This window comes from Cibotium barometz, chromosome 16 (genome assembly GCF_041138505.1).
Source record: "Cibotium barometz isolate CiBa-2024 chromosome 16, ASM4113850v1, whole genome shotgun sequence".
NCBI classification, from domain to species: domain Eukaryota; kingdom Viridiplantae; phylum Streptophyta; class Polypodiopsida; order Cyatheales; family Cibotiaceae; genus Cibotium; species Cibotium barometz.
Window position 1 is genome coordinate 39,817,078 of NC_141061.1, and position 22,042 is coordinate 39,839,119.

At 44.7% G+C, this 22,042-nt stretch overlaps 2 protein-coding genes across 4 annotated transcripts in view; one reads left to right on the forward strand and one right to left on the reverse strand.

Annotated features, from left to right (window-relative positions):
• Nucleotides 1-21,347, forward strand: part of LOC147630638 (membrane-associated protein VIPP1, chloroplastic-like) — a 33,164-nt gene extending 11,817 nt beyond the window's left edge. Inside the window, exons 2-12 of one of the 3 annotated variants that reach the window (XM_086810567.1) lie at nt 18,510-18,616; nt 18,710-18,820; nt 18,903-18,967; nt 19,053-19,134; nt 19,565-19,639; nt 19,774-19,844; nt 19,963-20,045; nt 20,405-20,469; nt 20,566-20,640; nt 20,845-20,971; nt 21,078-21,347. In XM_086810567.1, the coding sequence (XP_086666693.1) occupies nt 18,510-18,616; nt 18,710-18,820; nt 18,903-18,967; nt 19,053-19,134; nt 19,565-19,639; nt 19,774-19,844; nt 19,963-20,045; nt 20,405-20,469; nt 20,566-20,640; nt 20,845-20,961 (851 nt within the window). In that variant the 3' untranslated portion in view covers nt 20,962-20,971; nt 21,078-21,347. Of the gene's footprint in view, nt 1-18,509; nt 18,617-18,709; nt 18,821-18,902; nt 18,968-19,052; nt 19,135-19,564; nt 19,640-19,773; nt 19,845-19,962; nt 20,046-20,404; nt 20,470-20,565; nt 20,641-20,844 lie in introns of all 3 variants that reach the window. The other 2 variants (XM_086810568.1, XM_086810566.1) reach the window with 2 other exon arrangements.
• LOC147630639 (uncharacterized) lies at nt 5,115-6,956 on the reverse strand. The gene is made up of 2 exons (XM_086810059.1): nt 6,824-6,956; nt 5,115-6,625 (listed from the first exon to the last, which is right to left on the reverse strand). Exons 1-2 carry the CDS (start codon nt 6,954-6,956, stop codon nt 5,229-5,231), a joined length of 1,530 nt encoding a protein of 509 aa, XP_086666185.1. The 3' UTR covers nt 5,115-5,228.
• Nucleotides 21,348-22,042: the final 695 nt, after the last annotated feature.

A 22,042-nucleotide genomic window follows, 5' to 3' on the forward strand; every position in this document is an offset into this window, starting at 1 on the left:
AGCAAAGCTAAACACTGATTCAGTCCCATATGATGGTGTACAGGTCCAAGGTACAGGCAAAGAACACAGGAACGGGAAGAGCTCCCAGGAGGTTTGTTGGTGGTGTTCCACAAAGCCAGAGGGGATGGCAGTCCAGATAGGTTCTCGGGCAACGGTCCCAAGGGAGGATTATCCTCCAAGGGGTGATGTGAGAGTGCCAGACTCATTTTTCAGGAATGAAGACCAAGACAGTGTTCAGAGTCAAGGCAGGAACGGATTGGGGATTGGAAGGAAAAGATGCATAGATCTTATTTTAAGAGTCAGAGTGGTTTTGGAGACCGGGCCGGGTTTTAAGTGAAAAGGGTTGCCAGAGATGGATGGATGACGGAGGGACTCCGGGAATAGAGTGGGATGATGACAATCATCCAAGAACAGGTTGGAATCCCATTATCAAGTTAAGCAGAGGGGGATGTCATGTGCATGAAAATGCCATGGACATTCTCTGGAGCTAGTCCAGAAGGGGCAGCTAGAAAAAGATCAGAAGAAGACCAGAGTTAATTGTTGATCCCTCTATGACCTCCGACAAGAGAATTTCGTGCATCATGAAGAAGGACTTGGTCCGTTTCTTTGAGTACACATAGGCAATTCTTGAAAAACAACCAGCCATCCTGCATTCTGTAGTGGCCTAGTTCTGAACTGAACACCACTGAGAACATGCTAATGCAAAAACGCAGACAGAAGAGAGAGAGAGAGAGAGAGAGAGAGAGAGAGAGAGATGCTGGAAACTTCAATATATTTCATATGGTACAAAAAGGTACTCAATCTACAGCCCTAGGCTGCCTTGCTAAAAAGGTGTAACACACCAAAATCTGTCCTAGTACTTGATCCACTCCATAAGGGAGAGAATGGTTACAACAATGAGCAAACTGCCTATTTATAGGCTTCTTGGACTTCATGGAGTGCTGGCCGACCAGCAGTCGGCCAGTCGATTGGACATATCTTCTACAAAAGTGATGCGCCTGTAGCCGCCTTGGTTCTGATTCAGCCAACAGCCCCTTTTGTCTCAGCCGACAGCTCTTGCTCTGCTCTGGTATAGCCGACAGGGATCCAAGTCCTTCTCCAAGTCCAACACTGGCTCCAAACTGTAGCTTGCTCCTAACTCTGGTCTTCTTCTGATTTTTTTCTGGCTGTCCCTTCTAGACTAGCTCCAGAGAATGTCCATGGCATTTTCATGCACATGACATCTCCCTCTGCTAAACTTGATGACGGGATTCCAACCTGTTCTTGGATGACTGTCATCATCCCACTCTATTCCCGGAGTCCCTCTGTCATCCATCCATCTCTAGCAACCCTTTTCACTTAAAACCCGGCCCGGTCTCCAAAACCACTCTGACTCTAAATAAGATCTATGCATCTATTCCTTCCAGCCCCCAATCCGTTCTTGCCTTGACTCTGAACACTGTCTTGGTCTTCATTCCTGAGAAATGAGTCTGGCACTCTCACATCACCCCTTGGAGGATAATCCTCCCTTGGGACCGTTGCCCGAGAACCTATTTGGCTCACAGGACTGCCATCCCCTCTGGCTTTGTGGAACACCACCAACAAACCTCCTGGGAGCTCTTCCTGTTCCTGTGTTCCTTGCCTTGGGCTTCGTATCCGTGTACTTTCATGTACCTTGGACCTTTACACCATCATATGGGATTGAATCAGTGTTTAGCTTTGTTGAGCCTGATGCTCTGATACCAATCTAACACACGGAAGCTTTGGGGGTCTTCTTTCAGCCCTAAACACCACTGAGAACATGCTGATGCAAAAACGCAGACAAAAGAGAGAGTAGAGAGAGAGAGATATGCAGGAAAATTTAGTATATTTCATATGGTACAAAAAAGTACTCAATCTACAGCCCTAGGCTGCCTTGCTAAAAAGCTGTAACACACCAAAATGTGTCCTAGTACTTGATCCACTGCATAAGGGAGAGAATGGTTACAACAATGAGCAAACTGCCTATTTATAGGCTTCCTGGACTTCATGGAGTGCTGGCCGACCAGCAGTCGGCCAGCCGACTGGACATATCTTCTACAAAAGTGATGTGCCTGTAGCCGCCTTGGTTTTGATTCAGCTGACAGCCCCTTTTGTCTCAGCCAACAGCTCCTGCTCTGCTCTGGTATAGCCGACGGGGATCCAAGTCCTTCTCCAAGTCCAACATTGCTCCAAACGTCGGATATGTCAAAAAGTGAAAGTTCCACATATGAAACAGGCAGGGTTACTTCAGCCTTTGCCTATTCTAGAGGGACCTTTTCACGACATCAGTATGGACTTCGTAGGTCCTCTTCCCATATCATCTGGATCTAGAAACACAGAGTGCATGACTATCGTGGATAGATTCAGTAAGTTCTACATGCTCATTCCATGTAAGCAGACAGCCACAGCCGAGGACATAGCTTGCTTATTCATTCGGTTTTGGTACCCCATTGGTGGTTTGCTACGGACAATCACATTAGATAGAGATCCGAAGTTCACGTCCCATTTTTGGAGAGCATTGTTTGACAACATTGAGACTAAGTTGCGGCTGTCCAGTGCATTCCATCCACAGATAGATGGCCAAATAGAAATATATAATCAATTAAGCTTTGATGTTCTCAAATCATACTGCGATTACGAGTAGTCGAAATGGGAACAATATCTTCCGTTGGTATAGGCAAATTGTGAATGATACTCATCGAGTATTGGTCGGACGCCGTATGAGGCAGCATTTGGTCGCCGGTTCTCATCTCTTTTGACGAGACATGTATCACCATCCCTAGAGGCTAACAAGACTACTGAAACATTTTCGAAAATCATTGAAATAGTTAAGGAGTGCCTTGGCAAAGCTCTAGAAGCTTATACTCGGCAAGCCAACAAATCCAGGGGAGATGTCTATTGGGTATATCTCTAGATCATGAAGTAATGGCTAAAGCTAGGCAAGCCTTGTCCCAAGCTTTCATTCCATAGTTTCAGTCCTTTTCTTGTCATTCAGAAGTTAAGTGATATCTCTTTGAAGTTAAAGTTGTCGGGAAGTTGGATATGCACAATGTCTTTCATGTTTCTTGGTTGAAGCAATATGTAGATCCAGCATTGCAAGATGTATCCGAAGAGCAACGACCAGATATGATTGACGAAGCAAAAGTCATAGAGCCATAACAAATTCTCCTCCACAGATAGAAGCATGATTCCAGTCAAAGAGTCAGATAGTGCTATATGAAGTTCAAGGACCGAGGAGCCCATGAAGCGGTATGGTTGGATGAAGAGTTCTTTCAAGAGTGCCTCCCGATTATTGGCAGACTACTTGGAAGCCTTGAACTTGCCGCCAAGCTAAGCAGGAGGGAATGTCACGTGCACCCTACACTGGCTTCATCATCAGTGCAATATTTGTACAAAAGTATTATCTTTTATGAACATTTGTCATACGCCGTGACCCCATTGTGAGCCCTCAGTCCAGGGACATTCATGCACGAGTTACGTAGGGCAATCTCCGAGCCATAGAGGTCAGTCTAGAGTTTGTTAGAGGGCACCGGAAAGATGTAGATGAATGACAAAAACGTTGAAGCTCCAAAAGAGAGAGGAGAGAAAACAGCAAAACGCTGATGCACTAATCTCAAGAAAAGAGTGGATACAACTAGCCCGTAGGTGAGGAGTGGACTCCGTAGGCAGAGGGCTGAAGGTGCTCACCAAGAATGATCAAGGAATGATGATAAAATGAGGAAGAGGGCAACCCATACATATACTCCATCATGAGCTGGCTGACTGCCTCCTAGTGGCCTACACGACCTGAAAATAGGTGAAATACTCCATAAAATGGGTGGGCAACCCACATCAAAGGCCCATAAAATAGGGAAAATATGGGAAAATGGGGGAAAATATGGGGAATGCCTGAGCATAGAGATGCCCCCCATAAACACTAGAAAAGCCACCAACAGGAGTGTTACATGTGGAAGCTTTGGGAGTCTTCTTTCAGCCCTAAACACCATCTGGGAACATGCTGGTGCAAAACACATGCAGAAGAGAGAGAGAGAGAGATGAGTATTCAGAATATTCATATGGTACAAAAAGGATGTACAAATCCTACAGCCGCCATAGGCTACCTTGAAAAGGTAGTAAAATACCTAATCTAATCCTAGTTCTATGACTCAGCCCAAGCAAGGACTGAATGCCTTAAACAATGAGACACGTGCCTTATATAGCCCTTGGAATACCTCATGGACTGGCCGATTTGCTATTGGCCAGATCCTGGACAAATAAATCGACACCATGTTGTAGCCGACAGAGTTATTCCTCATTCATAACTGGCCGACAGCCTTCTGTGTCCCTCCACAAGGTTCTCCTGCCCATAATAATAGTATATGCTCCAAAATCTGGCTCTGAGCTTATTCTTTATTGGTTGCCTCTGTCAGAGTGCGTAGCGGAAAGTGTGAGACATAGGCACAGAGAGAAAGAAATAAATCTACATAATGATGAAGAAGCAATGATACAAACAACCCTGTGCAAGGGGTGGTCCCTGTAGGTGAGGGCATGATGAACAACTACTCCTGTAAGGGAGGACCCGGGCATGGAAGCCCCTGTCAAGGTGAGTCATAGTGACCAGGGAACTGGAACGGATATGGGAACGAGGGGCCAATCTGGAACAGGAACGGGACCCCTTGCAATCCGGAACGGGATCCGGAACGACACGTTATCATATTTCAATACACATGAGTAGACAAGTATACAATTAAAAGCAGGCAAAAAGAGACAAATATACAATTGAAAGTAGACAAAAAGAGACAAGAATTTGATAGCAAACTCAATGACCTTGTTCATATTTAGAATATCCACCTCATCCCACCATGACCATGCTTAGTTCTTCTTGGCTCTCTTGGTTCCCTTAGGAGGCATTATATGAGAGAGAGAGAGAGAGAGAGAGAGAGAGAGATTGTACTTGGCTATGAGAGAGAGAGAGAGAGAGAGAGAGAGAGAGAGAGAGATTGTACTTGGCTATGAGAGAAAGAAAAGAAAGAAAGAAAGATTTTATTAACGTCTTCCAAAAGACCGAACTCGGCCTATGAGACAAATCGGAGTACCTGTATGGGGTATCCTCTGTCATCCCAACAAAATGAAAAAGTACTGAACAAAAAAAAAGGCTGAATCTGGGTGTGCGGGGGATGGAGCTCTACTACTAGGAGAAAAATGCAAAGCTATATGCATGGAGTATACAATCATGATATGCAACCTAGCTAGCTCCATCCTGTACCATACTGGGGGTATAGAATGGTATACATCAGTGAAGGGGGTGTCCACAGCTCCCTGAAGAACATGCCTGGGTGTGCTCTGAAGCGAGCCAGTCGCTCCGCACCCTCTCTGTGAAACTGAGCTCTGATCTCTGTCATCTCTCTCTGGTATAGGCGTGGTGTCCGAAAGCCAGGTGCCCTCTGTCTCTTGCGGGCTCTAAGTGTCTCTGCTCTCTGGAGAGTAATTCCCTGCCGTGTAGGGGCTGGGAGGGGGATGGATCTCTGAAAAAATGCAGTAATCTGTGTCTGTCTCCCCCCCTCTGGAGCTGTCTGAGCCTGTAATAATGTCTCTCTGTGGCGCTGTATGTCCAGAATGTATCTCCCCAGTATGCGCTGGTCTGCTGCCTCAAAGATCTGGCGTAGGGAACGTGGCTCTCTGAATAGAATGGGATATCTCTCTCTGATGGCTGTATATGCTCTGCATCTGCATACATAATGCTCCTCACTCTCCACCTCCTCTCTGCACAATCTGCATACCCTCTCCTCTCGGGGGATCCGTGCTGCTCTGCCAGTCTCAATCTCCAATCGGTGTGATGAAACTCTGAGTTGACCAATAGCCACTCGGGAGCCGTGTGATAAAAAGCCCTCCATGTATCTAGGCCTCTCTATAAATCCATCATCAGTGATACTCATGAAGTGATCTCTGTAGTATAGCATCTTCGGTGGAAGAGGCTGTGTAGGCGATATCCATGTCTCTCGTGTATAGAGCTGCCATAGATCCTGTCTCAATACTCTGTTCCTCTCACTATGAGAGAGACGGATATGTGGTGCATCCCTATCATACTGGAATGGTGGTAGATGATCCATGTCTAGGCCATGCTGTGAGAACCAATGTGTGACCTGTGCATACCATGATCCTCTGTCTCCTGCCTCAGCCAGCTGTCTAGATGCCTCAAAAGCTCTGTATGACAATCTGTCCTGTGGCATCTCTCTGAATCTGTCTAGCAGGCATATAGTCTGAAATATGGCCTCTACCATCATAGGAGGCGCAGCAAACTCTGCTCGGATAATGTCATGAGGTACTGACGGTTTGCTGCGTATCATGCGTGCCATCATGAGGGCCTGTGGTCTCTCTATCTGTGTCCACCAATGGGTAGCAAGGCCTGGCGCCCATACCGCTGCTCCATACATCAATGCCGGTGTGACTAATGTGTCAAATAGCCACCCCTTCGTCCGGGGCTCCTGAAAATGCGCCTGGTGGCATTGTCTCTCTAGCATAGCCAATGCTGCATATCCCCGTGTCAATCTAGCTCTGGCTGCTGAACCCATGGTGAAGCGTGTGGCTGCTGCAGAGAAGGTAACCCCTAGGTACACGTATGATGTCACCACCTCCACCTGGCATCCTGCGAGAGTAAATGTCAGCTGACTCCTGCCCTGTCTCGATGTATGGAAGACCATAACCTTGGTTTTCCCAAGGTTCACAGTAAGACCCCTCTGTGTGCAAAAATCATGGAGTGCATGTAAATGCTGCTGTAGACCACCTGGAGACTCAGACACTAATACAATATCATCAGCATAGAGCATAATATGTACTGAGGTACCTGCTAAATCAACTCCATCTCCGCCTCCCCGTGTAATGAAGTCAGCCACCTCATCAATGTATAACCCAAATAGCGTGGGGGAAAGTGGGCATCCCTGCTTCACACCAATGGTGCTAGCAATAGTCTCGGACATGCCTCCTGGACATCTGACTCGTCCAAAAACCTGCTCATATAATGCATAGATGCCCCATGTCATATCTGCTGGTATGCCAAGAGACTGCAGGCGCTGAAAGAGCCTCTCTCGTGGTACTGTGTCAAATGCCTTGCGGAAATCCACGAAGCAGCAATAGAGTACTTGGCTATGCACACTGTACTTGCAGCTGCACTCAGGATTTTATAAGTTCTCAAGACTCAGAGAGGTACGTTTTTTTTTAAACGTTGATATTGACGTTTTTTTTTCGAACGTTGCAGGGCAGCATTGAGGTCGTCTTTCAACGTTTTTTTTAAACGTTGCATAATCTATACGTTTTTTGTTTTTTTTTTTTTAAGGGGTCGGCGGCGGCGCACAAAGCAGGTAACCGTTTTTTTTTTTAATACAACGGGTGCCCAACGTTTTGGGCATCCTTTAAAAAAGGCCCAAATTTTGGGCCTTTTTTAAAGGGTGCCCAAAACGTTGGGCACCCGTAACCCATTTCATTCAAAAAAAAACAAAAGGCTACGCTATTGCGCTGCCGGCTGCCAAAAAGTGAAAAAAAAAACGTTAAGGTTGCCGTTTCGCCAATCAGGGAAAAATAAATTAAAAAAACGTTCCTCCACGTTCCACCGTTCCCAAGCTGGCCAACTCCACGTTCCCCCGTTCCACACCAATGGAACGGCGTTCCCATGTGACTATGAGGTGAGTACAAATGAGAAGGAGGCAAGCCTTATATAGCCCCAAAATAAGCTGGCCGACTTGCTCCAGAAAAGACTCACGACTAGCTAAAATAAACATGTGAAAAATGGGTGGCCAACCCTACAACCAAGGGCCTGAACATGAGGGAAAAATATGGTGCTGCCCGGGATAAATCTGGGCACCCGTGAAACATAACTTTGGCCCACTACCAGGAGATGAATAATGCTAACACCCCCTCTCAGATTCTGGGAGTGAAACCGGTCCAAGGAGGTGGAAAAGGAAACCTCCAAAGCAAGTCGAGAAGTTGATCTGCTCCCGCCTTTGCTACTTACTCCAAGAAACTGCTCCGTGTTGGAAACATGGATCCTTCCACTTCTCTGGAGGTCACCCATCCCAATTGTGTTTCTGCGCAAGCGCGCTTAATTGAGGTGTTCCACAAATTGGTCTAGCCATCCAAACCCGAAAACCTTAAGGTGTTAGGTGACCTCCGGTAATCCAATTTGTAGAAACCTCAACTTGCCAAGATTCAAACCTAGTCTCACCACGTGAGCTGGTTCTCTCTAGAAGTGTGGATTGCATCTCCAACACCTCCCCTCAAGCAAGCCACACTTTGGTTGAGGTCTTAGCTTCCAACATCACAACTTGGGCTCTGATACCAATTGTTGGAAACATGGATCCTCCTACTTCCCGGGAGGTCACCCATCCCAGTTGTGTTCCTGCACAAGCAAGCTTAATTGAGGTGTTCCACAAATTGGTCTAGCCATCCAAACCCGAAAACCTTAAGGTGTTAGGTGACCTCCGGTAATCCAATTTGTAGAAACCTCAACTTGCCAAGATTCAAACCCAATCTCACCACGTGAGTTGGTTCTCTTTAGAAGTGTGGATTGCATCTACAACACTTCCGATCTAGAAGTCAAGCAAAATTCAAAAAATGAACCACCAGATGTCCATATCTCACACAATGTGCTCCTTCTTCAGCCTAAGAAAGGATGTCGTTTGGCTCTCAACCTCCAAGAAAAAAAATATGCTTCCTTAGAGAACAGGCTCTGGATGCCTTCATGTGCATTAATGTGCCATTCATAATCAAAAATTGATCTTGAATCAAGGGGCTTTTCAAGATTTTGTGCTTGTTGAGCTTGGCAAAGCAGCAGGGAAAACTTTTATGCCTTGAACCCTCAGAAATCCACTTGCAGTCAAGGGGTTTTTTCCCAATTTCTGTCCGGGACTGTTGTATGCAGTGGTGGGGACTGTCAAGGTCTGATTTTCACTCATTTGGACAGCCAGGAGAGCATTTATTGCTACTATACTTGCTGGTACAGATTTGGTACAACTTTGTACAAGTTTTGGCATGGCTGTACATTGATTTGAGTGAGTAAAAGGCTCATTTTCAGCTGTTGTACTTGCCGGTACAGATTTGGTACATCATTGGTGAGCACTTAGTACTGTTGTACTGTATTTTGGAAGGGGAACAGAGCACATCTAAGGTGCTGTCATAAATCTGCAACAACCAGATTTTGGTGATTTTATCACATTCAGTGGGAGGAGAGTTGCATTCGTCCTTCCGCAGTGGGAGATAAACTTTGGGAGAACAACTGTGAGCATTTTGTGTGCTTTGGTGCAGTGTTTGCACATCTTGCAGGGAGTCAGGCATTGACTGTGTCAAAGGTTGCATATTGCTATGGCAACCACAGGTGAGAGCTCTTCATTGCTTCACATCAAGAAGCTTGAAGGCTCACATAATTATGACATTTGGCAAACCCAGTGCTATAATGTGTTGCTCCAGAAGAAGCAGCACAAGTCCATCAAAGAAAGGGGTGTAATGCCCGCTTCTCTTACTGCTGAAGAATGGGAAGATATGGATGAACTGGCAAGATCCACCATCATGTTGTCTGTGTCAGACTCTTTACTTTTCAGCATACGTGAAGAGAAGACAGCTTGGGGAATGTGGCAAAGATTGCAGGACTTGTATGCCCAGCAAAGTGCCTCAAGCAAAGTGTATTGGTTGAAGAAACTCATAGGTCTTCAAATGAAGGAAGGGGCGTCTATGACAGTCCATCTAAATGAGTTTAATGGTGTTGTCAGCCAGGTCATCAATCAAAAGTTGGCAATGGACAATGAGTTCAAAGCCACCTTTCTCTTATGCACTTTGCCAGAGAGTTGGGACACATTCAGGACCGCCAGTAGCAATTCAAATGCTATGCTGTCATATGCAGATGTGGAGGGTGCTCTCCTTCAAGAGGAGATGAACAGGAAGAACAACTCTGTTGGAAAGTCCAATGCAATGAATGCACGTGGGAGATCCCAGCAAAGGGGTAAAAGTCAAGAACGGGGAAGGAGCAAGTCCCGCTCCAAAAAGGACTTGGAATGCCATTATTGTGACAAGAAGGGACATTTCAAAAAGCAATGCTACAAATGGAAGAATGATCAAAAGGAAAAGGGCAAAGGAAAGGACAAAGACAAAGATGAAGCCAAAGGGCAAAAGTGGAGTCAAGATTGAAGGAGTCAATGTGTCACATGCAGGTGACAGTGAGGATGAAGTCCTATTCATGTCTTCACTTGATGCCCATTCACTCCATGCAGGAGATGGTCATGGTATGCACTCATGGATCATTGATTCAGGTGTCTCCTTTCATGTCACAGGTTGCTGAGACTTGTTTGTCAGGTATACTGCTGGCAATGAAGGAGTAGTTTATTTGGGCGACATTCCAGATTCTTGGCAGAGGTGATGTGAGGCTTGTGTTTTCAGATGGCTCACAGCTTATGCTCCATGATGTTAGGCATGTGCCTGAGATCAAGAAGAACCTGTTTTCTACTGGACAGCTTGATGATGCTGGTTATGTTACCACATTTGGTAGTGGAAAGTGGAAGTTTAGTAAGGGCTCACTGGTTGTTGCCAGAGGCTCTAAGGTGGACACTCTTTACTTCATGCATGCTGGTGTTTGTCACCATGCTAATGTAAATGCAACCGAGCTGCCGGAAATCTGTGGGGCATAGCCGGTTGGGACACATGAGTGTCAAAGGAATGGAGCAATTGTCTGGTTTTGGTTACTTGCCTTCTCTAAAGTTCTCAAGTTTTCAGTTTTGTGAGCATTGTATATATGGCAGGCAACTCCAGTGCCCCCACAAGAAAGCTCTTGGACAGAAAGATGCTCAGTTAGAGCTTGTGCATACAGATGTATGTGAGATGCCTCAGCTTTCTTTGGGAGGGGCAAAATATTTTGTGTCTTTTATTGATGATGCCACACGCAAGGTGTGGGTTTATCCTCTTCGTTTGAAGAGTGATACATTCTCAGTGTTTGAGAAGTTTGTTGCTCATGTTGAGAATCAAACTGGCAAAACACTGAAGGCTTTGCGTTCCGACAATGGTGGAGAGTATATGTCCAAACAGTTTCAGGACTTTTGTGATGCTAAAGGCATCAAGAGGGAGCTCTCTGCTCCTTATGATCCTCCACAAAACGGGACAGCAGAGAGGATGAACAGGACCATTCAGGAGAAGGTCCATTCTATGTTGTCACATGGTGCGTTATCGCTTGGTTTTTGGGTTGAAGCTGTTATGACAGCCGTTCATCTTATAATCAGGTCACCTAACACGAGGCTTGGTGGGAAAGTGCCAGAGGAAGTATGGACAGGGAAGCCTCCGTCCTACAAGCACTTGAGAGTGTTTGGTTGCGTTGCGTACGTGCACATACGTAGGGAAATACACACCAAACTTGATCCTAAGTCTCATAAATGCATATTCCTAGGATATGGTGACAGAGGTGAAATGGGGTATAGACTTTGGGATCCAGTGAATAGAAAGATTATACGCAGCAATGATGTCATTTTTGATGAAACATGCATGTATAAGGAGCTTGCAAGGCAATAGGAGCCTGGTAGAGTCATCTTTGATGATGATGGACATCATGGACAACAACCAAGGGCTGTAAATCAGCCATTACAGCAACAAAACCAGCCCTTAAATGGTGCTGAAAATGGTCCAAATGGACAGCCAGAGATGGCAGAAGATATCCCTATGGATATCCCACAGTTAGAGGAGATACCGGGCATGATCTTTCAACCTTATGGCATGGAACAGGAGCCACCAATAGGTGATATGCAGGCTGGACAGCAACCTGCAAATGATGATCATTGGGTAAGGAGGTCCACAAGACCCTCCAGACCCCCTGAAAGGTTTGTTCCAGGGGTTGACTACTTGATGCTCACTGACTGTGGGGAGCCCTCTTGTTATAAGGAGGCTTTACAGAGGGCAGACAAGGCTCTTTGGGAGCGTGCTATGAAGTCAAAGATGGATTCTCTGCACAAAAATGGAACATGGAAGTTGGTGCATTTGCCTACAGGCAAGAAGGTTTTGCCATGCAAGTGGGTTTACAGGCTCAAAGTTGCACCTGATGCAAAGCCAAGATACAAAGCCAGGTTAGTGGCTAAGGGCTTCAAGCAGGAATATGGTGTGGACTTTGATTAGATCTTCTCTCCAGTGGTCAAAATGACCACACTTAGGGCTGTATTAGCTTTGGTTGCTCATGATGATCTGGATTTGATTCAGATGGATGTGAAGACTGCTTTTCTTCACGGTGATCTCCATGAGGAGATATATATGCAACAGCCAGAGGGTTATGCAGTGAATGGAAAGGAGAAGCTTGTATGCAAGCTGAAAAAGAGTCTTTATGGGCTCAAACAGGCACCAAGGGAATGGTATCATAAATTTGATACATTCATTAAATCCCAGGATTTCAGGAGGAGTGACATAGATCACTGCTTATACACCAAGAAAGCTTTGGATGGCAGTCTATTAATCCTCATCTTGTATGTTGATGATATGTTGATTGCCGGGAAATCTCGTAAAGAGATGGATGCCTTGAAGAAGAGGCTGCATCAGACCTTTGATATGAAGGATTTGGGTGATGCAAATCACATTTTGGGTATGCGGATACTTCGGGAGAGAAATCAGCATGTGTTGTATTTGTCTCAGAAGGAATACATTGGCAAAGTTTTGCAGAGGTTCAATATGGAGGGGGGAAAGAAGACTAGTACTCCTTTGCCTCCATATGTGAAACTCAGTGCTATGGACAGCCCACAGTCGGATAGTGACAGGGCTGATATGGCCAAGATTCCGTATGCTTCAGCTTGTGGCAGTCTCATGTATGCCATGGTTGCTACCAGGCCGGACATTGCATTTGCAGTGGGAGTGGTTACTAGATACATGGCCAACCCTGGCAAGAAGCATTGGGAAGCAGTGAAAGGTGTCATGAGATACCTGAAGGGCACACAGGATATGTGCATCTGCTTTGGCAAACAGGATGCATTAGTGCATGGTTACACGGATTCGGATTATGCCGGTCATCCAGATAATCGGAAGTCTACTACCGGTTATGTGTTAACATTCACAGGAGGTGCTGTGTCATGGATATCCAGGATGCAGAAGTGCACTGCCTTATCTACTACAGAGGCCGAGTATATTGCAGCCACAGAGGCTTGCAAGGAGGCATTATGGCTATCTCGGTTAGTGGTTGATTTGGGTTATACAGGGGATATTCCATTGTTGCATTGTGACAGTCAGAGTGCCATCCAGTTGGCAAAGAACCCTGTCTTTCATGCAAAGACGAAGCATGTGGATGTGAAGTATCACTTCATCAGAGAGGTGATAGAGAACAAGCTGATTCAGCTTGTCAAGATTCATACGGATGACAACCCGGCTAATCTGTTGACAAAGAGTTTGCCTCCAGAGCGGTTTGCTCATTGCAGACACTTGATGGGCATTGGATGAGGCCAGTTTCAGCCTTGATATGGCCTTGTATATTATCATGTACATGCTGATTTTTTCTTTTCCTTCACTTAAGGGCACATTGCCTTTAAGTGGGAGGTTGTTGGGGTAAATGCATTATGCCCACCCTTATAGTGTGTACAAGCCCATAAGTTTTATAGTACATAGTACACTTAGTACTTTTAATGTACTAAGTGCACTATGTGCACTAGAGCAAATATACATGTGTGATAGGGGAGTGTCACACTCATACTTTGTGAGTTGACTTATCCCCACATGTCTCTCTCTCTCTCTCTCCCTTCTTCTCTGTGTGTGTCTCCCACATGAAACCCTAACTGTTTCAGCTGAGCTTCTTTAGCTCCTTCACTGTGGAATGGGTAAAGGTTGAAGCAAACCAGGTGTCTTGTGTCTGTCATACTTGACTTTCTGACACACTATGCACTCTCGCACATAAGCTTCAATATCCCTGCGTAGAGCTGGCCAAAAGAAATATCTTTCCAAAGCCTGTGTGGTAGCCAGTATACCACTGTCACCATTTGGCCACCCAATTGGTCCACCCGTGCTTTCTTATCATGTATGTACATTGGACTGGTGTCCATGGCAGTTGTTTATGCCAGGGATTGATGCCACTCATGTGATACTATAGACTTGGCTTTCTGTTGGGACTTGTGCCTCCGTGTACATGCCCGGAAATGCTTGGTGGATTGGTGTTCCATTGGGTCTGGTACCTCGTGTACTTGCCTGGAGCACGTCTATTTTGGTATAGTCTCATGAACGGGGATTGTCCATACCAATGCTGCATTGCATAGCATCTTTATGTGCTTGCTTGCAATTGAAATTGCATGCTGTTTTCATGCTTGCTTGACCAATGTGTAGTTCCGGGTAAGGGGACGCCCCCGTGCGTGTGAAACTGTCTGCTGACATGGTTATGTGGCATGTGACAGGTGGTAAGTATTGGTCATAAACTTGGCCTTAGGAGTTAGCACTAATTTATAAGTGAGTGTGTACACACTTCATTAAGTTTTGGGCGACCAAAACTCACTTATAAATTATGACCAGCCCAGTGTTCACACACACTAATGTCCCGAGGTGGACATAACCCAATATCCACTGCCCAGACCTTATTCCCATTGTACAAAGGGAGTAACCAGCCATGTGTCCACTCTAGCTTGCTCCACAAAGCACCTGCGTGCCACCTACACGGGACAACTCACCACCTCACTTCTCTTCCTCTCTCTAGAGTTTGGCGCCTCCTTCATGAGGGCTGTAGGGGCTGCATTTTCTGCACATTCTCCTTCCCAACTCCATTTCCAAGCTTGCTAAGGTGATTTTCAAGCTTCCTAGAGTGTTTTCGGATGCTAATCACTCTCCTACACACTCCCAATGACTGAAATTCAGCAAAACAGCTCTCTTTATTGCTGTAATTTTTGGTAATTTCAGCTCTTCTTTCTCAAGTTGAATCATAGGGGAAGCTTTCCCAAGGTTCCCTTCATCCTTTTGAAGACTTTTGTCGCGAAGAAAGGCAACAAATCAAAGATCTCAACACTCCAAGGATTTTCATCACGAAGACTTCCGCTGTCATTGACTCTACTTGCTATTGGTAAGCTTTTATGCTTAAATATGGGAGCAAGTAGCAGGAGGGAGGAACCGGATTACAAGATCACATACCCTGTGTAGCGTTCTCTTGTCCTACGTGCTCTCTTGCAGATTGTTGCTACCATGTGTTGGTGGAACAATAGAGAGCAGATGGTAGGGAACATGGGCACTTGAGAGGGTAGTGTGGGTTGCAAGTCTACATCGACAACCACTTGTTTGCAATACTGTATTCATATGCATTGGTATGGAAATCTGGTCAGAAATGCCTATGACACTATGTACTTGATTGGGGTCGGCCGTTCCGGCTCATTGTGTGTCTCTTGTCAATTCAGCAATTCACTTCTTGTATTTTGAGCAAGTGTCTATCAAATCTTAGTGTATTTAAGTGTATTGATTAGCATTGTGTTCAACCAAGTTACAACCACAATGACCAACATATGGTGGAGCATGACACTCTTCCATAACCTTTTGGCATAATTCACGCACTACACAAATATGATTCTGCATCATCAGAAACCCATCTCTAATTGAATAAGATGGGATAGCAGTACCATGATTCAAATTAGCCCAAATAAGCTGAAAATTCGATGTCCAAAGCATATATATCTCGCATCCCTGATAAGTCTTGATGGTAGGCGGTCGGCACTTGTGGCCTGCGTGACAAAGCATCCGCTACCAAATTCTTCTTGCCCGGAGTATGCAAAATCTAAAAATGGAACATGGACAAAAAGTTTGCCCACCTTAGATGCTTTTCCGAGAGTTTAGGCTGTGTAAGAAAGTGCCGTAAACCCTGGTGGTTTGTTTTTACCATAAATTCAGCCCCCAAAAGATAATGCTTCCATGTTTGAAGGGCATGAATAACAACTAACAACTCTTTCTCATAAACCTGCAAATACAATTCTACACGTTGTAGGTGGCGGCTTTCAAAAGCCACTGCATGTCCCTCTTGGTTCAAAACAGTCTCCAAACAATCTCCACATGCATCACACTCGACCATAAAAGGTCTATGCAAATCTGGAATAATAAGAACTGGCCTTGATATGATGGCATCCTTCAACTTTTGAAAAGCTGTCTTTTCGGGTTCCGACCAATGGAAGGCTACTTTCTTCTTTGTTAGATCGTGTAACGGTGAAGCTAAGAAAGCAAAGTGTCGAATAAATCGACGATAATAAGAGCATAAACCAATAAAGCTCCTAACTTGATGCACATTTTGTAGTTCTGGCCAATCCTTGATGGCTTGAATCTTTACGGGATCCATGCGTACTCCATCCTTGTAAACAATATGTCCTAAATAGTGAATTTCTGACAAGAACTCTTCTTTCCATTGATGAAAAGCTTATGTTTCCTTAGCTCTTCAAAAACAATGGCAAGATGCTCCTTATGTTCAGCCTCACTCTTTGAAAAAAATGATAATATCATCAAAGAAAGTTCTTGTGAACTTGTGCTGAGGTCTAAAAATTATGTCCATCATTCTATTGAAAGTGGCGGGAGGATTCGTAAGTCCAAATGGCACAACCAAATCCATTTGAAGACCATGTGAGTCAAACCAGTTGGTGGTGCGGGAATATCAATATGAAGTTTTCTTTTGTGCAAGCTGCCTAGAAGGCTCAAGTGCCAACTGTGGGAGATAGTCCCTATCCAGTGTGTGTATACATGGTAGATGTAGGTGATGGTTTATAAAAGAGCATGAAGGACCAGCGGGAGAGTCCCAAACTCAGCAAGCACGATTGTCACATGCACACATGTGGACATGGCCATCTTCAGTTAATCCCTAATTAGGCAACAATCTAGAAGTAATTCTAGGGCACTAGCAGGCTTAGAGAAGCACAGAAGAAGCCCTACATGGTCAGAAGAGCAGTTGGCCAGGTGGACAGTAGCAACCAGATGAAGTCGGCAGCATTTAATACTTATTTGGTTTGTCCTCTGCTGGCTGACAGCAGTAGGCCAGTTTACATGGCATTATTGGAGCTTGTAAAATCCATCTGATCCCCAGTTGGGTGACTTGGGTCCAGGTCATAGTTCATCACTAGGCAGTCTTTTGGTCTAGAATTCAGTTCTCTTTTGAAGGCCCAAGGCCACAGCAGTTGTACAGATAAAGACATCTTTTTGTATCATAGTAATATACTGAAAATACAGTTCATCTCGCTCTCCTCTTTGCTTTCTATTCATTGCGTCTCTATTAGTGTTCTTAATTAGTAGGCTTAGGGTTGGATCAAGTACAGCAAGGATTCCATGCATGCAACATTGGTAACAGAGCATGCAGGCTTAGCCATCTAAGCACTCAATTGTCCCAAGGAAGGTGAACAGATCCACAGAAGAATGTAGCCAAGGTATAGCATTTATAGCAGGCAAAGCGAGAGGAGATCATTCTCTTGGAGTTGTGTGCTCAAAGGAGCATACCATTGGCTCTCAGATCAGTTCCAAAGGTGGAGCATCAAGCATGATCATTCTCAGCAGGAGACTATAACTCTGTCAAGGGAAAGGGATTGGAGGCATGGGGACAAAGTGGAATCAATGCACAGTTCCCAAACCAATCTCGGAGTGGAATTAGAGGAATGACAGGGTTTTCAGTCAAAGTGCAGAAGTCAAGCAGTCAAAGTAGAGAGTTAGTAGTCTAGGGAGGAAGGATGACAGGTTTCCAACCCATCATCACGTTTAGCAGGAGGGAATGTCATGTGCACACATGTGGACATGTGCACACTCATATTTAATCCCTGATTAGGCAACAGTCTAGGAGTAATTCTAGGGCACTAGTAGGCTTAGACAATCACAAAAGATGCCCTACATGGTCAGAAGAGCAGTTGGCCAGGGAAATGAGGTGATAGCCCAAGTGGTGAAGGTGTTTGCCTAGGACCAGGAGGTCTTGGGTCCAAAACTTGACAAGGTGCTTCCTCGGTGGCATTGCTTATGGGTGGTAAAAATGCGCTTATGGGTAGGCACCTTCGGGTGGTGAAAAATGGTAACTATGAGAGGATCTTGGGCCTAAAGTTAGTCGGGAAAATAAGAGAGCAATTGGCCAGGTGGACAGTATCAACCAGATGAAGTCGGCAACATTTAATGCTTATTTGGTTTGTTCTCTGCTGGTCATGTGGTATTGATGGCTTACTTCTGATCATGCATGTGAACTTCATCACCTGCAATCTCTCTATCCTCTTCCAGATCTGGGCCCAAAATGAAGCTCCATACATCATCGTAGGTCTCTCACCAATGTGTCAAATAGCCAGCTCTTAGTGCTCGGCTTGTGGAAATGAGCTTGGAAGCACTATCTCTCAAATCGTGCCAGAGGTGGCATAACCTCTGCCCAGGTGGGCCTGGGCAGCCGGTCGCATGGAGAAGATGGGGCCAGTGAAAGTAACCCTGAGGTATACATATGAAGAGACAAGGGCAACTGCATCACCTTTGTACATGAATGACTGGAGAGAGAGAGAGAGAGAGAGAGAGAGAGAGAGGTTTTTCTCTTGTTGTTTAGATAATGTGATCTAGAGTTTGCTTCTCAGAAACTGCAGCAGCATTGGCTTCTGTCTTCAATGAAAGTATTGCGTCAGCTGGGGGTGCTCTTGGATCTCAGATGAACATTTTTGAACGGGTTGCACGAATTTTCAGGGTATGTGGGTGTATGTTTTGGGTGGCATTTTTTCAGAGGAATTCAGGTCTGATTGCTGACCTTTTTCTTCTGTGCCTATTGTGGATGGGCCAGTCTTATGCAAATTCTATTGTAAGTTCAGCCGAAGATCCAGAGAAAATTTTGGATCAAACAGTACTAGAGATGAACGAAGATCTGACAAAGTTACGGCAAGCTTCTGCACAGGTGTTCTTCTACCGTTATGTACCCAGGTTTATTTTAACACCTGCCATTTTATGCTGATAGTGGTTCTTGCTGTCATATGAAGGTTCTGGCCTCTCAAAAACAACTAGAGAACAAGTACAAGGCTGCACAACAAACTGCTAATGACTGGTATGCCATATATCCTGCACATGCATAACCTCATCTATAGATAGGAGCTAATAGTCTGTTGTTTCATTTTTAAACTTAATATCAGGTATAGAAGAGCAAAGCTAGCCCTTGAGAAAGGAGAGGAGGATCTTGCTCGCGAAGCTTTAAAAAGAAGAAAAGACTACGAGGTATCCTGAAAGTAACAATTCAAGGATAGAATAGAAGTTACTGAGCTAGACAAAAGATCATGAAAGTGGTTGGGTCTTACTCAACAAATAACAATCAAATGAGTTTCTTACGACTGCATTTTGTTGTGAAAGAAATGTTGTAGTCATGGCAATAATGATTTGATGGACCTTATTACAAGATACTCTCTATATTCTGTACTTGTGTAAAGAAAAAGAGGAGATGATTAGAGTACCAAGAGGCTTTACAATGACCATAGGACGTTTTCAGCTCAGGGCCTGCACAACAGCAAAAAAGGGGGGCGGGACCTGTTCGAAGGGAAACCACCTCCGCATAGTGCGAAACAGGCACAGAAGGCTCCATGCCATTTGGAGAGAGAGAGAGAGAGAGAGAGAGAGAGAGAGAGTTGTTTTAATTCAGTTGCATTTGCAGGACAATGCCAAAGCCTTGAAAGCTCAGCTTGACCAGCAGACAACAGTTGTTGAGAAGCTCATTTCCAACACTAGGGTATAGCAACAACTCCATGTTCTTGTGGCCTCCTATCATGTGAAGTGAGTCGAGAAAAATGGTTTTTTAACATGCAATATAAGTTGTGGAGATAAGTACCGAAGGAATGATTTCAAGGTTCTTGTAGCATGCAGCTGCTAGAGAGTAAGATTCAGGAAGCAAAGTCAAAGAAAGATACTCTTAAAGCTCGTGCACAATCTGCCAAGTTTGTCTCCTCTTTCTCTGAGGCTTTGTTTCTTTCTGATCACACACATACTCTTAATATACATGTGATGAGAACCCTTAAATACAAGCTTGTAGTCAACAATTTGGATATTTTGCAGAACTGCACAGAAGGTGAATGAAATGCTTGGGAACATCAATACCAGCAGTGCTTTAGCAGCTTTTGAGAAGATGGAAGAAAAAGGTAATTAACGTACTGGAACCGAAGTGCCAACTGTTGAATTGTTTAAAAAATGCGAAACTTTCAGCGTTCTCATAATCTGCACCTATGGATGGGATATGGCAAAGGTGTAGATGTTGATTGTTTTCCAAGTTTCATAGTTTAAATCTTCATGATTACATTTTGATACTCAAAGGAGTGTGCCTTCGAGTCTTAGTCTTAGTCTTAGAAGTTGAGTTTTCATGCCAGTTTGGTAGCAGATTTGTACATAGCATTAAACAGATTCAGGTTGTGTTGTACCTGACCCATGACTACTGTTATGATTTCTTTCTCCTGGCCTTTTGTTTTTACAACCCATTTTAATGGTTGAGTATATGTTGCAGTTAATGCCCTTGAGGCTGAAGCTGATGCCCTAAATCAGCTTAGCACAGATGATCTTGCTGGAAAGGTACCAAGTCCTTGCACTTCAGAGTTAATGCTTGGAAGGTTCCTAGGTGATGCAGCTGTTTGAAAGAGTCTCTGGCCTGACCTTGTTTGTGTACAGTTCGCTCTTTTAGAGAATGGTTCAGTTGATGACGATCTCGCTACTCTGAAAAAGGAAATGCTTGGGACTTCAAAGGTGAGTTCCCTCCAAATTTTTATATAGACTAGGCCTTCGAAAAAATTACACATTGACCTAGTTACATGTTTATATAGGTCTTGCACCAGAATGTTAAACTGCTTGCCAATAGTTGACACTAGGAATGCTAAATATACTTCAAGATCTTGCACAGTATGGTAATCTTTATGTCAAAGGGTGACCCGTCATGTGGTTGTCACACAGAAATCAGGGGAGCTTCCTCCTGGCCGTACACCTGTAAGCAGAACTGCATCTTATCCATTTCAAGATTCAGAGATAGAGATGGAGTTGAATGAGTTAAGAAGGCAGACCAACTCTTGAATGATGACTTGTAAGGCCAGTATTTTACTAGTCACCTTATGAGTAAACTCATCATGCTGTGAACAAGCCTTGAAATTTGGTGGTAACAGAAGTGCACGTCTCCAATTTGCCAAAAGGTTTGCAGGAAGGCTTTGAAGGAAAGGACAGATTTTTCCAAACTTCGCTGTCTTTCCAGCTGGTGTCCAGGATTCTTATGGGGGTGACAAGCAAATGTGGTGGTACAAACATTTTATTCAAGGGTTTTTGATGTATACAGTCATGCAATGATATTATTTAAAGGTTCTAATGAATTCCACAGGACGTAGAAGAACGTGATGTTGGTTGTCTTAAGGGCCTGAAATTCCTTTGGTCCTCCTTTTATTCCCTGTTTTTTGGTGTTGCCTTTATATCCTTGGGCTTGGGCTGTTTTCAATACTTTCCCCTATTTCTTCATGCTCCTTGTGGCACTCAATAGGATGTGACTCCAATGGATAGACAGATTGGAGACTCGTTTTACCCCTTGAGCAAATTTCAGGTACTTATGTAGCATTACCCACTTCTTAGAAATCAATTCAGGAGCGACCCAAGTTGTATTTCTGCTAAGGGGTGTTAAGGAGGAGGAGCAGTATACTATTTTGATCCCCCTCCTTTGTTTCCTTAGAGCATTTCCACATTCCTTTTTCCTATTTGCTCCCCCCTGCCCTAGTGGAGGCGAGAAGCTGTAGATTAAAGTACTGGTAGCAATCTTCAGCGGAGTAGATGGAGTGTCTGCCATGGAATCCTTGAGAGGGGGCAAAGAAGCAGGAAGGGCGGCCACGTGGAGTTAGATACAGACCTCATGCAATCTATGATAGTCGTTGAGATGATCCTACACTGAACGATTGCTATGATGCTGAGCTCAAACTGCTGCTAGCTTCCACACCCAAGCGCCCCTCTTGCTGAAGATTTATCTTCTCCGTCGAAGACCCTCTCCAATGAAGCCTTTGTACTATCTAGGGAGCAAGCTTCTATTTCAATGTCCATAACTTTGCAATTGACAGCCACTCTTGAAGATGTCCCTTAGACCCTATAGATATCCACAGAATCTTACTTTGACAAAGGT

Bases quoted from the DNA above. Each gene is read 5' to 3' on its own strand.
- LOC147630639 (XM_086810059.1), bottom strand. From the start codon at position 6,956: ATGTCCGAGACTATTGCTAGCACCATTGGTGTGAAGCAGGGATGCCCA. The intron at 6,626-6,823 runs GTACCTCAGTAC...TTACTCTCGCAG, and splicing joins AGATGGAGTTGATTTAGCAG to GATGCCAGGTGGAGGTGGTG.